The sequence below is a fragment of the Lagopus muta genome, chromosome 3, assembly GCF_023343835.1.
Source record: "Lagopus muta isolate bLagMut1 chromosome 3, bLagMut1 primary, whole genome shotgun sequence".
Classification (NCBI taxonomy): Eukaryota; Metazoa; Chordata; class Aves; order Galliformes; family Phasianidae; genus Lagopus; species Lagopus muta.
Window position 1 is genome coordinate 31,339,005 of NC_064435.1, and position 15,302 is coordinate 31,354,306.

At 36.8% G+C, this 15,302-nt stretch overlaps 1 protein-coding gene across 5 annotated transcripts in view; it reads left to right on the forward strand.

The window, feature by feature from the left end:
- STAU2 (staufen double-stranded RNA binding protein 2) overlaps nucleotides 1-15,302 on the forward strand; it is a 165,590-nt gene that overhangs the window by 72,055 nt on the left and 78,233 nt on the right. For all 5 annotated transcript variants that reach the window (XM_048938628.1, XM_048938631.1, XM_048938627.1 and 2 more), the window contains exons 11-12: nucleotides 548-608; nucleotides 13,116-13,423. In XM_048938628.1, coding sequence (XP_048794585.1) covers nucleotides 548-608; nucleotides 13,116-13,423 — 369 coding nt within the window. The remainder of the gene's footprint in view (nucleotides 1-547; nucleotides 609-13,115; nucleotides 13,424-15,302) is intronic.

A 15,302-nucleotide genomic window follows, 5' to 3' on the forward strand; every position in this document is an offset into this window, starting at 1 on the left:
GATTCAATTATAATCCCTGTGAAGACCATTACCTTCCTCAAAAACCCTATATATTAGAAAAAAAAAATCACAGGAATCTGTTTTGGTTTTACTTATGTAACTAAGTGGATTCCTAGCAAGTAGATATTTTAAAATTACACTCAAGTACTTTGCATTATTTATGCATTCTTTCATAAGCAGATATTAGGATCTTCTTGTTTTAGAATGTAGTTTCTCTGTAGTCTGTGTATATTTTCAGTTGAGAGCTGCTTTTAACATTTAATTTTAAGTCTGATTTGGTAACATTGAGTAGAGCCTAATCCTTGGAGAAATATTTATATTTCAGTGTTAGGCAGTAGTTATTAATGTTTATTCATGAAGGGTACATTCCTTAAATAACCTACTTTAGACCAAAAGTAAAATATGTTAGCAAAGATGTGTGAGCAAAGGTGGCAATCCCAAGTCACCCTTTTTAGAATTTTTCAATTAAATTTATAAATATGATTGTGCTGTTTAAGTAATAGTTTAATCTTTACTTATTTGTCTCTTTCTTTTGTCTCTGTTTCAGCTTGGAGAAAACAAGAGTTGGAACGGACAGAATGTTGGGTTTACTGAGCCAACAAGTAGCAGTAAGTATAGTTTCCTACATTCGTATTTATTCTTGGTTCTTTTAGTCTCTGTAGGATTTAGATTATTCAAGCCAATTGAAATGTTTTCTCTAGATTTGCAATTTGATCACTAAAGTCTGAAGTATCCTGTCTGTGAATATAGATGTGAATAAATGCAGGAACAAGATGATTTTCACTTACCCTTATTTTCAACATTTTTTATTTGCTCATTTAATAAAATCAGTTATGATTTTATTAAACCACTGAGTCTTGCAGGTTGTTGGGGAATTAAAGAAGTATCTGAATTGCAGAGTCAGTACCGCATTCCAGCAAGGCTGCATGTATCTTATGCATCTTCTTCTTCTCCAAGGGTGGAGATGTCACAGCTTCTCAGAACAACGTATAATTTTCCTCACACTGATTTATTTATTCATGTGTTTTTTATTTTTATCCAGTTGGAACATGTTTGTTTATGATGATCATTTCCTGTTTTGCTGCTACCTTCCCTCTGTGAAGTGCCCAACTCCATCATTTTGACAAACTTTTCTTAGGTATTGGAAAGCTACTATTAGATCTCACAAAGCATACCACTGTCCTGCAAGCAGTTTTTCATCATTTAAAATTAAATTTTCTAGACTCTAAGATCCCAGCTTGTCTACAACGATGCTGTGGGATATTGTGTCAAAGCCTTGCTAAAATCAAGGCAAATTACATCCATAGTTCTCACTTTATTCATAAATCCAATTTTTCTATCATAAAAGACAATCAGGTTGTTCAGGCATTTATTATTGTTTAGGTATTTATTCTGTCTTTGATAAATTCATGCTGATTTTTCCCAGCAACTTTTTTTTCTCCTGTGTGTGTCTGTAATGGCTTTTAGAAGACTTCCTGCGTGAGGAAGTCCCTTTTAGTCCCTGGCCTAGGGACTAAAGTAAGGCTGACCAGCTTGCCTTTTTTTAAAAAGATGATGAGGTTTTTCTCTAGTTGTTGGAGACTTCCCCTGATCTGCGTGGCTCTTCAAGGATGACAGATAGTGGCCACAAAAGACAAAAAATTGTTCATTTGGAACCCAGAGATATATCTCATTTGGTCCAGTGGACTTCTATGGATTGAAATTTTCTCTAGAAATCACATCAGCTTCCACTTCTAGTGGTTTCTGTCTTCCTCCTTGAGACCTGTCTATGCACCCAAAGACATGGGAGACCTTGCTGGTGAAGACCAGCTTCAGTTTCACTGCAGACACTACAGTTGTTAACAAATAGGACAAGCCTGTAGGTCTTTCTGATAGATTAAGCTGGCAAAGGATGGCTTAAAAAAGTCACAGACATGCTGGAGCAGGTCCAGAGGAGGCCACAAGGAAGATTAGAGGGCTGAATGTACCTCTCCAACAAAGACAGGGTGAGAGGTTGAAGTTGCTCAGCTGAGAGAAGTGAAAGCTCCAGGGAGACTGTATAGCAGCCTTCCAGTACCTAAAGGGAATCACAGGAAAGATGGGGAGAGATTCTTTTATCAGGGAGTGCAGAGATAGGATGAAGGGTAATGGTTTTGAACTGGAGGTGGGTAGGTTTAAGTTAGATACAAGAAAGAAATTCTTCACTGTGGGGGTAGTGACAGGGTCTCTCAGGACAGGTCTCTGAGAGAAGCTGTTGAATCTCTGGATATGTGCAAGGCCAGGCTGGATGGGGCTTTGGTCTGGTCCCTGGTGTAGTGGGACTTGTCCCTGCCCCTGGTAGGAGCTGGAACTAGATGGTCTGTAAGTTCCCTACCAACCCAAACCATCCCATTTTTCTACAATTTTTCCCAGCTCTGGACTTGGTGTAGTGTGGAAAAGGTCAAATTCACTTTTCCATGAGTACCTAATTCTTTAGAACCATGTTGATTTTTGAACCTCATAAGAGTCTCAAATGTCGTCTCTAAACTATGAATTGTAATAGAGGTGAAAGTATATTAGCTGTCTTTTTTTTCTCTATTACACATCTGAATTTGACATCTGACTTAGTCCAAAATGTAGTTTTTAAGAGAATTCAGTACTCTTCAACTATATATGGAGTCTTCTCAGTTGCTGGACCTGGGGAAGAATTGAGGAATAATTTGTGCTTCAATTTACCCCAAAGTCTTGCCAGTATTTCTAGTGACCTTGGTTCAACATATGCCATTATTTTTTCCTTGAAATGGAGGATATTACAAGATCTAAGACTTATTTTTAATTGCTTCCTTCAAGCCCTGCCTTGAAGGAAGTCCTTACCAGTACTAGATTATTGCTGTTCGTATTGTTAAAATCTGTAGGGACATGGCCCATTATCATCTACAATTGTTAACATCTTCAAATGTTAACATATTGAAGTTTAGGACAGCAAAATAAGACCTCAAGCTTTTCTCTGTTATCCTCACCATGCCTTGTAGCAAAGATATGTACAGATAATAGGATGACCATTTACTACCATCTGCTACACCAACAAGAAAATATTATGCTTTACCTGGTAAGAGTACTTTGTTGAACATACATGTAAAGCCAGATCTAGAAGGTGAAGGCAAACTCATTCAACAGGAAACAGGATCAGCAATCATTGTGTTGTAAACCTGTGGTAACCAAAGGACTCTTTTTCTTGCATTGGCACAGACGTATTTTCAGATACCACACTCTGTAGTACAGAACAGATTTACAGTCTAGATTGCATTTCTAATGCATGGAAGACATTCCTAGATGGTCTAATTTTCATTCTTATGATACCCAAGTAAATTGGAAATCAAATGAGGGGTACTAAATATGTCAGTAGCCATCATCTTTTTTTCTGACAGTGCTATTCAGACACCATTGTGCTTAATCCCCTGCGTCCTTCACTCCCTCTTCTAGTCTAGAGGACTCATTCATGCTAACTAGCTGACTACAGTGTATCGTTTTTGTTTTTGGAGGGGCTGTGCTGTCATTTGACGGAATAGGAAGGGTTTCAATACGTATGCAGTATTCACTTGATGTTTGCATTTGTTGTAATCCTAAAATTTAATTTTAAGCAGTCTTGAAAACCTAGGATAGGCTCTAAGATCGCTGCATCTACCATTTGGCATCTCCTATTTGGATTTCTAATAATTTTATTCTAGGAATTTTACTGTATCCTGTTAGCCCAGCGTATTATTCATCAGTTTCCTTTCACAGGCAGGTACTCTTTCTTTGTGTACATAGTGCACTAAATTTTGATATAAAACTATGTGAAATAAAACCGGAATAGTAAAGTGAAGTTGTACGTTGTAGTACAACAGAAACAAAAAAAGTGGAGTTGAAGAGCAGATTCCATTGTGCTTTTATTATGTAGTTTGTTTTGGCTGAGAAATACCCTTCAGTCTATCCTCCTACATACTTGATGCGTTTTTAGTATTTCCTGTTACATGTCCTTGAAATTTCTCCTGTTCCCCTACCTCATGTGCTTTTGTAGCTACCGTTGCAGCAGACTTCATTTCTGTTCCTCCTACTCATTGGCAAAGCTTCTTCCCACTGATTTACTTCTTTACCTTTCATCTTCATTTCACAATCCCAAAGATGGCTTGAGACAAGAACCTGTTTGTTCCTTTGCTTGGAAGATCTCAGACATCTTCCACACGTGGAATAACAGAGACATGAGTGAGATTTTTCCATGATGCTCCTGAAAGTGATGTTGAAGCCAGTATTCTTTGAGCACAACACAAATATTTGCAGCCCATGTAGAAGATGTTTACTGTTAACAGGATGCTCATTTATTTCTTAGGATTTGACTTAAGCAAGTACTCACAAAAACAAAATGTGAAACAAATAAACAGTCCTAATGCAAACTGTTGTCTCTTGGGAACATTCAGCTTTTGGTTTTGTTTTTCTGGATAGGGATAATCATACATGTCATACAGCATGTGTTCTAGGAGAAGCTGTAGATGAGGCACAAAATATTGCAAAATTAAGAACATAACTGTGTAAAACTCAAAAGGAAAAAATAATTTGAGGTTTCTTTATATTTCTGAAAAGGAAAAAAAAAATTGCTTTCATAATTTTTCTTTTCTGTCCTACCCTCAGTTTTCATAGACTAGATTTCCTTTATCTATTTCCAGAAATGTTGGTCTCCACAAAATAAATATCAAAAAACTAATGATAAAACAATTGCATTCAGAAGAAGCCTACCTCTCAGTAAAGGACAGGCTTTTTGTTTTTACTGCCTAACATTTTATTACTAAGGATTCCTGTGTGACTTTACAATCTTTGTTCTTCAAAGTACATCTGCTCCTGCTGTTTGTTCACCACCTGAAATCATAATCATTTGTTTGTGACATCACAGTTAGTCACTGTGAAGATGGTTAGATTGTCACTAACAGATGACAATGATTTCAGATGGTAAATGAGCAGCAGGAACAGATGATCTCCTAAGGAACAAAGATACATGATCTCTTGCAATTGTTCTCAGTAGAAAACAAGCTGTGAGAGAACAAAAGCAATTAGATATTCAGAAGTTTCTTAAATCTGTAATGAGAAATTTCAGCATTTGTCCATTAATGTAAACCCTAACTGTATGGTTACATTCAAATTTGTATTTAGAAATCTCAGGGTTTTTTTGGGGGGGTGGGTAGGGAGATGGAGGTGGAGAAATAGGAGCACAATAAATAAGTTATCAACTTTTATAAGGGAGTATCTTCACTTTGGAGGAAATAAAAATTATGTGAACTACATAGTGCTGGCACTTGATGGTTTTATAAAAACTTTTTAAAATAGTCCTTTGTATGCTTATTTTCCAGCTGGGGATTTTGATGAAGACTTACAGTAGTTAATTTAATACCTGTGTATTTCTATGAACAGTAACAGAAGTGTACAATTTGGGTGTAAAGTTTTTATTTTATACTTCAGACATTTTAAAATGAAGTTTATCTGTGTTACATTTTGCTGAAACATTTAATTCCTTCTGGGGTATTTCAGAGGTGATTTCCAGTGCATTGTATGCATTTTTACTCAGTACTAAGTACTGTTGTTTCTGGAAGGATTCAAATCAGTGTGTCTGTATGTGATACGGGATTTGGGCACAACTGAGGTGTGCGAGACTGTTGGTCCTCCTCCATTCCCCAAGTGTCCTTCCTTTTGAGATGCTTGGTTAGGTAATAAAAATAATACAAGTTTTGCGTCTTCAGATGTGATGCCATCACTGCTGAGTATAGATGTATATTTCTAGCATACCTACTGTTTTAAACACGCATCCAGAAAGTTGAGAGGCTTACAATGTAGGTTCAGTTTCCTTCTTCACTAGGAGAGTACTCACGAGGTACAGAGTAATCTGGGTAATGGAAACCTCTGTGTGGAGATGTGTATCTAATGATCACTATGATCTGCCAACAGAGATTCAAGGATCAGATATTGTCAAAATGCAATAAATCCACAGAGAAAGTATGATCTAAAGCAATCATGACATTGTACTATTGATTATCTGTTGATTAAAACATTTTTAAGTGAAGGTGCAGTCATGTATTATAGTAGTTTGCACAAAATACCTTCTGTGTATTTTAGGTACAGGTTAAACAAAAATGTTGCAAGCAACCTGTTCCTTGGTTCTTGAATAGCATAGATTAAGCGTAAATGAGAAACATACACTTGAGCTGTGAGAGCAATGGTTTAAATGTTCTGAGGCTGAGAAAAAAAACAAGTCTTAGCTTTTTTAGGAGATTGCTTAACCACAAAGCCTGTAATGTATAAATGGGTAAGAGAGAACTGCCACCATGGCAGTAGATAGCCAGCTGTCTGGGTAGTTGATTTCAGAGAAATTCAGCTTTTGCTTTTCCAAGTCTTCTAAATTTGCTATATGAATTATGTTTGTTCAAAGTTGCATGTCCATTCCTTTGAAAAAAACTGAGTGGGAAATATCAGCGCAAAGCTCTTTCTTGATGTTAACTCTCAAATTCAGATTTAAGAATCTCATTCTGAAAATGATCTGCACTTAATCTTCTTTGTTCAGCCAAGCAAACTGAGCAGTATCCCTCAATTAACCTCAATACTGCATTTCTGTAAATACTTTCACTTTTGTCCTTTTCCGATCCCCACCCTTTTTCTCACCTGGAACCCACCAGCTACATTGCCATTAGTCTACAGTAATATTTTCCTTAAAGATCTTGAACTGAGGCGTTCTTGCTGTCAGAACCAAGACTTAATTTTCCATTCTCCCCTCCATCCTCTTTACTTACATCAAACATCTTAGCCCTATGACTTCCACTCCCCCACGGTTTTCTCCTCCTCTGATTTCATCTTCACTCATACCTATGCTGTGTTTGTTGATGTCCCCCTTGACCTTCTTAGCTTCAGCAGCCTCTCTATCCTTGTCTTTCAGACTTGCTCATTCTTTCATCTCTTCTATATACAGGTCATGCTTTTGTTTTCATCATCACAGTTCTTATTCCCTTCTTAATCTGTTAATGAATAGTCTTGCCTAAACAGGTCACTGTCTGGTTGTACTTAGGCACTCTCCTAATTACTTCACACCCTCAAAGATCACTTTTTTGCTGCTTTTACAAGCACCATGATCTGTCAGCACTCTAGCTTCATTTACTAATAGGAATAGTATCTTTCTGCATTTATATTGGTTCTTTTACTTCATCTAGATTGTAGATTGCATGGGACGCCATTATATTGTTGGATCCTTACTGTGCAGAAATTATAATGTAGAAATAATAGTGTAGGTGTTTTGCTTATGTCTTTTTCATATTATATCTGTAGAAATTTCCCATTACAAAGATTTATAAGGTCTTATTTTTAACAAAACTGTATGTTCCCATAATCTTCCAGAGTCAAGCTGTGAAATGTTTTAAAGGACTTTTCTCACTAGCATTTAACATCAGTTATTACATAAAATATATACAGTTTAAGTCTCCTGTGATACTACAGTTTCAAATTGGGTGTACTGAAAGAGTTTCAGTAAAATCAGTCAATCAATCTGTTTGTCTGTCTGTCTATCAAGACCTAACCTCATGAAGAACAAAATAGTTTTTACTTAAATGTCATGGTTATTTTAAGGTTAAGTAAGCTAGAATTTTAACAAGTGTCTTTATATAACATCAGTTTGTTTAAGGTCGTATAGACGAGATCATTTATGGAAGGACATTATGTAATGACAAAACATTTTTTCTCATCTAATTCATCAATATATTGCAGTAGCTGGTGACTTAGAAATACCGCAGATAGTTGTGGTAAGTAGATAATGATTGAATCCTGACTTTTCCAGCCAAGACTGTGTGTAGACTGTTACTGAAAACATAATGGACATACTATTTGCCTATTCACTTGTTTGACTGATGTTTTCTGAGTTCCTGCTGAGGTAATAAAATTGGAAAATATTTCAGTATATACATAGGCTTTTTTACAACGAGTGAAGTATGGAAGGATAACTGCTTTTTATGATAGTATTTATATTTTTCAGTCTTGTTATTGAAATAATTATTTATATAAATTCTCTTTTTTTGCTCCCAGTGAGTTTGTAATGGACTATAAGACGAAACATGCCAGTTCTGTGACAGAATTGTAGCAAGTGAAAATTCTCCATGTGTCTTAAGATTTTGTCCATTTTAACTTACATAATAATGAAATCAGAGTTGCATTTGGGTCTAATTTTTCTTACTTAATATCTTAGTTCAAAATTTTGCAACATATTTTCAGCAGTGCAGTAGAAGGCTTTATTCAATCTGAATATGGGTAGCATACAGTGAAACAAAGTTGGATGGTTATTGATTGAGTTTTTTATTCAGTTTCAAGAAATGCTGGATAATCTCTGTGAACAATCTTTTTTTTTTTTTTTAAATCCATTGATGAGTTATTTTCAGAGTTATTTCAGAGCTAATGGCTTTAAACAATTTATGAGCAAGTCAGATACTGAATTATATATCCTGTTCATTTTGTGTCACTACACAAGACATGTAAGTACTACTACATGTTTGTATCCCATTCCAGTGGTTGTAGTGCAAAGAAGAGCATGTGCTCTACAGGAATGTCAGGGGAAGCCATACACCAGCTACAGGACTCCTGACACACCAAAAAGTGTAACTTTTCTGTTGGATTATGGGAGCCCAGATAGAAAATTGTGGTTTGGTTTTGGTTTAGACCAAATATACTGAGTTTCCTTGAAACAGTCTATGAATGGCCTTGAAACTGGAAAAGTCATGGAGTAGATACTATACAGAAGAGTATCTCTACAGTGTCAATCAGGAAAAATGGGAAAATCAGCTCTGTTACATATGTGGATTGACAATACAAACCTGATGTTGTACATCATCTTTTGGAGTAACAATAAAATCAAAATCTTAGCTTTTCATATTTTCCTGACAGAAATAGAAAACTGAAAATGGGACACCAGTGTTACTGGTATAGACACTTCAGAGTTGCAGGCAATACTGTCATCATTGTGAACCTTTCTCAACTTAGAAGGCCCACTGTTATGGGGTAACTTGTCTCTGTTCCTGTATCCAGTAAATTCTATTTTACAGTCTAGTTACATTTTTGCTTATGTGGAGTGAAGGTCCAAAGCCGTTCTCTGGTGGCAGCCCATTTGCAGAAAAGTCCCCTGGAGCCCTCTGGCAGGGAGACCCTGTAGACAAAGGATTAGGGTTAAAAATAGAACCACTTCAGCAGATTTTTTGAAGACTGCCACTGCTGCTGCTATAAAAAGAAGTGGAATCAAAGTACAGAGATGCACTTCAAGGGACAGACTCACGAAGCCATTTTGCATCACACATTTGCGTTGGAGTCTAAATTGTGTTGCAGCTGTGACAGCAAAAGTAGACAATAGATGATGAGATTTATTCTTAGGTGAGAGAGGTCTTTGGTTTGGAGTTTTCAGAGACTATAGAAGCTTGTAAGAGACTGCTAGCAATTACTGCCAAGGATGAGTAAGACATGTTTTTCAAATGTTAGTGATTACATTGCATCTCTTGCTTGAATGTTTTGGTAACACATTTGCCCACAGGTTTAAATAATATAAATGGAAATTATTTTAACATGTTTCATGAATGTACCTCGTAGTTATGTCCAGCAGAAGGTGCAGTGTTGTTGGTCTAAGTGGTAGAATTACAGTTCCTGTGACTCTTAATAGTTGTGATGTTACCTTTGAAGTATGACAAAGTCGGTATGGGATAACTGTTTAGCAGAGACATAAAAATCTTTTTTTTTTCTGGGGGGGAGGAGGGAAAGACTAGCAGATATATGAAAGTATTCACCTAGAAGTGTTCTACTGCAACACAAGGAAGTGTTAGAGCAAAAGATTTCTTTGTCCCATGTTTTTTATTAAAGTTCTTGTTTGAAGACTAATTACGAGAATTCCTGGAGAAATTTGGTCTGACTCTTATTCCTCTATTGATGTCATACTCCTTGTTTTGTGATAGCATAGTTACTGCAGTAACTAAGTTGTTATTATATATCCTTGAAGGATTCAACAGAGTTGAAGTAAGCAGACAACAGAGGCATGATATTAAAAAAAAAACCAACTTCCTCAATAATATGTTACAAATACATAATGAGTTCCAAAAAAACCCTCCATGCTTGATAGACATTTTCAAAGAGAGCAAATTTTATTGGATTTTACAGCAAGTTTCTAAGAAGCTTTATGAAACATGGGCCCTGAATATAAAATCTTAATTGCTTGCAACTATATTAATGTAATGGCTATATTGTAATGGAATATTACATTACTTTGTTTCCAGAAATAATCAATGACTGTAATATAATATCTGCTCTCTGAGCCAATGTATGATTTAAATTAATTATTGCTTATAAAGCACTTTGAAGTCTGTAGCTGAAAGGTGTTGCATAAGTGTAGAAGTACTATTATTAATTTAACATCACCATTAGAGTAAAGGCAGTGCTTTAGATGCATTTGCTATACTTTGCTCAATATCTTTTTATTCATCATATGCTGCATATTAGTTATTTTAACATTTAGAGAGCTTAGTAATCTGGAAGTATTCCAAACCATTGTTCCAGACAGCAGTTAGACATTTGGGTGGATCATGTAAAAACAGTGAGATGGCTGAGAAAGCATGTAAAATGTTTGTTTTAAGTAATATTACATCAATGGAACAGACATCTGCTGTACTGGATTTGGTTTTAAACGTCTTGAAACCTTTTTTTTTTTTCATGTTGCATGATCTTTATTTTCTGGAGAACTAATGCATTATTTTTAAAGTATGTTATTATAGACTCTGTTCAATTTTGATTTTCATTTCTCAAGTACGTGTTGAAAATCAGACATACAGTGGGCCAGGTCTTAGGAGGGACCAAACACCCCGTCACTCAGTGTCCTTGTGTTTGTTTTTGAAACCTGACTTCACCTACCTGAATCCTTTTTAATTTCATTCATACTATCTCTTGTATAAAACTATATATAAGTGTGATCAGTGATAAGCCTTGGAGGCTGTAGCCTCAGAAAAAGGGTATATTACCACTCTATTACATGATGATTATGCACTATAGAATAATAATGGGTGTTTACACAGCTGCTATTCTCTGCAAGGTTATATTCTACCTTGTCTCAGATGGAGAGAAAGACACTTTGGAGACCCCGTCCTCCATCCTTCCCGAGTAGTACTGTTGTGAATTTCTTCTTAGCTCTGGATTTCAGTGCAAGATCACCCTTGATCTTAGGGCTCCTCAGTCCCACACAGGCAGGGCAAGCAGCAAGCATGTGGTACAGGTGCATCCAGCTCTGCCTCGGTGCTGGCACAGTGCTGGGTGCAGTGGCAGCAGCATTTCTCTCTGAAACTGAGATATTCACAAAGCAGAGCTCTATCATCTGTTTTACATGTTCTTAAAGAGAACAGCCGCGCTCTCCAAACTGGGCTCACATAACCCCACAGCTAGGTCCTTCACAGAACTTTTCCAGAGCTTTGTGAAGGGTATGAGCTGACTTTCCAACTCTTTGAAATCACTGTTAATTTAAAAGCCAAATGTGTGAGTAAATCGATTAAAAGATTCACCTGTGAGCAATTTGCTGAGTCAGCAGTGAGGAAGTTCAATTTTCACTGTGTGGTTGAAAATGAGAATATTAATCACTGGTAATATTTTTAAAGTCTTTTTGCAGTAGACATTTCACTTAAGAATACCTCTTGGACTTCTTGGAGCAGAATAGTCCTTTGCAGGAAACTGGAAATTATTTCTCTTCTTTGAATTTATTTTTCAGTCTGAGATTACTTTAATATGTATTGCAAGTGAATTAAGCATTGAATGCTTTGGTTTCTCTTGAGATAACTAAGTTAGTTAAAAAATAAGTTTGTCATTTCTAAAATGAAACGCCATGTGGCTTGAGTTCACAGATGTTTTTTTCAGGTGTACACTAGGAAATCAATGTGCTGGTATGAAATTAAACATTTCAAGCTCATTTTTCAATTTAGTTACAATAAGAAAGAAGCTTTCCTCTTACATCAGCAGACCAGGTACTTGTGCTTCCAACAAATATTTCATTGTGTATAAAATTACCAAACTTTGTCCCTAATTCTGCACATTTTTATACACAAAAATATTATCAAAACTGCTTACGTACATGTTCCTGTTTTTGAGGATGTTTGGGATCAAGATGTTCTCTAAAAATATTAAATATTTTAAATGTGGACCCGTTGCTCCTAGTTTAGATGTCACTAGAAATATTTGAATGTTTCCTGCAGTTCACATGAATAAATGTAATTCTGTAATGTTTGCTTTAATTCTTTTTGATATTTATAATGACACATGCATACTTTCTGTGCTCAGTGTGAGCGTGGTCCAAGACAACGCAAACTATAGGATGCTGTATATGCAGCTAAATGTTACAAAAATTAAAAAAGATTGAAGGGCAGGCAGTTGCACAGGAGTCATGAGCACAGGAACAATGTGGCTACAAGGCCATTTAGGATTAATTAAGCCCAGGCTGCTGTGGTAATTCAGCAGATGCTTTAAGCCAGCTCCTGAGGCACTGCAGCTACCTACAAGGAGCCGTCCCGCCCTCCTTTTGTCTCCAACTGCTGGTTCTCATGAGTGTCACTGCATGGTCTTACAGGTGCTTGTGCTGGCACAGGCAATAGAGCAGCTGGAGAGAACAAACAACATCTGTAGGTGGGAGAGGGAAGAAGGACTTCTGATGGTGATGTGCTGTCACAGGCTAGTTTAGAGTATTTGTCAAACAACAGCCTGAATGACTCTATCAGGTAGGAGGCAGAAGGTTGTACCAAAATAATGATAGTGCTGCTGTTCTGAAGCAGCAGCTGTTCCTCATGGTTTGCAGAACTCAGAACCTTATTTATTCACATTGTGTATTCTGTGCTTGCCACGGTTTTAGAGTCCAGAAGTTTTTAACTACTTAAAAAGGGTGAGGGGAGAGGGGGAGGAAGAAGAAGAGCACTTCAGGTCTGCTTTGCTTCCAAACAGTTAGGTAATTTCATTTACAATTACTGTGGAAAAAAGATACTGCATTTAAGTGCTTACTTTGTATTCTGGTGAAAAGTATGTTAATGAAAATTGTCTACATTCCAAGACTGTTCTAGCGTAATAAGAATGATCTCTGCTTTTACTTTCAGCACCAAAGGGAATACTCCATCTCTCTCCTGATGTTTATCAAGAGATGGAAGCAAGCCGCAACAAATCAGCCCCTGGTACCACTGTAAGCTATTTGTCACCCAAAGAAATGAGCCAGACTTCTAGCTCTTTCTTCAGCATATCTCCTACAACAAATAGCACAGCTACAATTGCCAGGGAACTTCTCATGAATGGAACGTCCCCGACTGCCGAAGCCATAGGTCTAAAAGGAATATCTCCTGCTTCCCCCTGTTCTGCAGTGCAGCCTTCAAAACAGCTGGAGTATTTGGCAAGGATTCAAGGCTTTCAGGTATGGGAGGGGGAAAATGAAGCTCTTCAGCCAGAGTCATAGCATTGCCATCAGGGTTTTACTCTTGCCCTCTTGAATTGGGCATGCATGTAACTTATCTTGTAAAATTAGCTCATGTTTATGGCAGTTTCTGGGTCCAGGAGATACAACCCTGCACCAGTATACATTACATACGTCCGTCCTCTTTTTAGTTCCTTCCTTCCATTCACTTTACTACAGCCTGTCTTTCTCTCCGTTGTTTATTCTCTGTAAGGAATTACAGGCTCAGATCATGCTTCTGCTTGAAATTTTTGATCACCTCTTGGCATTCAAAGCTTTACAAACTGCTCTGACATTGGTTTCTCATGGACTCGAATCCAGATGACACTAATGCATTCCCTTAACTCTGCATTTGTCCTCTGGGTTGGGTTGTTAAAACTGTGCCTCTGCTTCCCACACTGCACCTGTTAATTGTCACCTGTAGAACAGAGCTTCAATCAGAAGGTGCAACCTAGGAGCAGGTTTGGTATTAGTGCAGAACAGATTGTTTTTCACATCACTGTCAATACTAGAGAGTGTAAGATGTCCTATGCTGAGTCAGCATGCTGGTCCTTCAGCACTGATGATCTGTATCCAGCAGTGGCAAACACCATATATTTTGTAGGACAATGAAAGCCTCTGTAGTACATTCAGTCATTTCTGCAGTGTAGAAGATGGAGAATGAGATCCTCTTCCTGAACACCATTACTTGCAAAATTACATGCAAATTTGTATGGTAGCTCATGTTACTATGTTGCACCAGTGAAGGATAGGACCAATTATGTAGAAACATTCTTTTTCCTGTCTCAGAGGCTTTTTTCCTTGTTTTTGTTTGTTTGTTTGCTCCTTTTCAGAGTTGTGAATTTATTTCATTTGAAAAAGTTGGTTTTGTGTGTTCTAGCATATGTCATTTGAACGTGTAAGCAAATTATGGAAATGGAAGGTTTCTGTTAGAATTTTTGCATGCCTGATAATGATATTTTTCATCAAAGCCCATGTAATTTACAAAGTATACAGTTGTTGGAAGTGATTTAAAAGGGGCTGCTAGTATTATGGAAATAGTGTCAGATGTTCTATTGACATAAGCAGCATAGTTAAATAACATCTGTGGACATCGGCTATCACCTGTTGTAGATTTGACCTAACATTGTTTCTGTCTAAAATGTACATTCATTGAGATTTCTATTGGCTTTCATTTTTAAAATGTAATTTTAATTCAATTGTTTGAATTTCTCTTAATAGAAGAAACAATAAAATCTAAGCCTCACAGTATGCATTTAACCTGCTAAGAGGAATTCGGTTTTTCTGAGTTCCACTTGTTACCTGCCTTGCAGTAGAAACAGATGAATTCTGATGAAAAGAAATTCAATCCCTGATGCTTTCACTGCCTGCTTTCACATCTTGTCAGATTGCTTGTGTCGACTCGTAACGCTTTATTTTCATAGAACCAGTGCACAATTTGTGTTATTGTTTTGATTCCTACTTGCCTGCAGTATGTGGTGATTGTAAAATGATTAGTTGTTTGTCCTGTTTTTTGTGTGTGGGTTTTTTGTTTTTTTTTTTTTCCATGCTTTGATTCTGGTTGCTAATGTAGAGATTGTTTTTAAAGGGTCTTACCTTGAGCCAAAAATATAATTCAGTTAGTCCATAAACTAGACTACTACATTTTACTTGCCCTGATACAAATCAAGACATTTGGTAGAGAATGTCTGTTATTGGCATATATCTTCTGTGTATGTAACTGCTGTTTTTACATCATATTAGAATGCTTTCTAACACTTTGCTTGGATAAGTCTGGTATTGATGTGAAACTCTGACACTGCTGGATCCCTGAGCTGAGGTGGAGCGGTGAACAGAATCT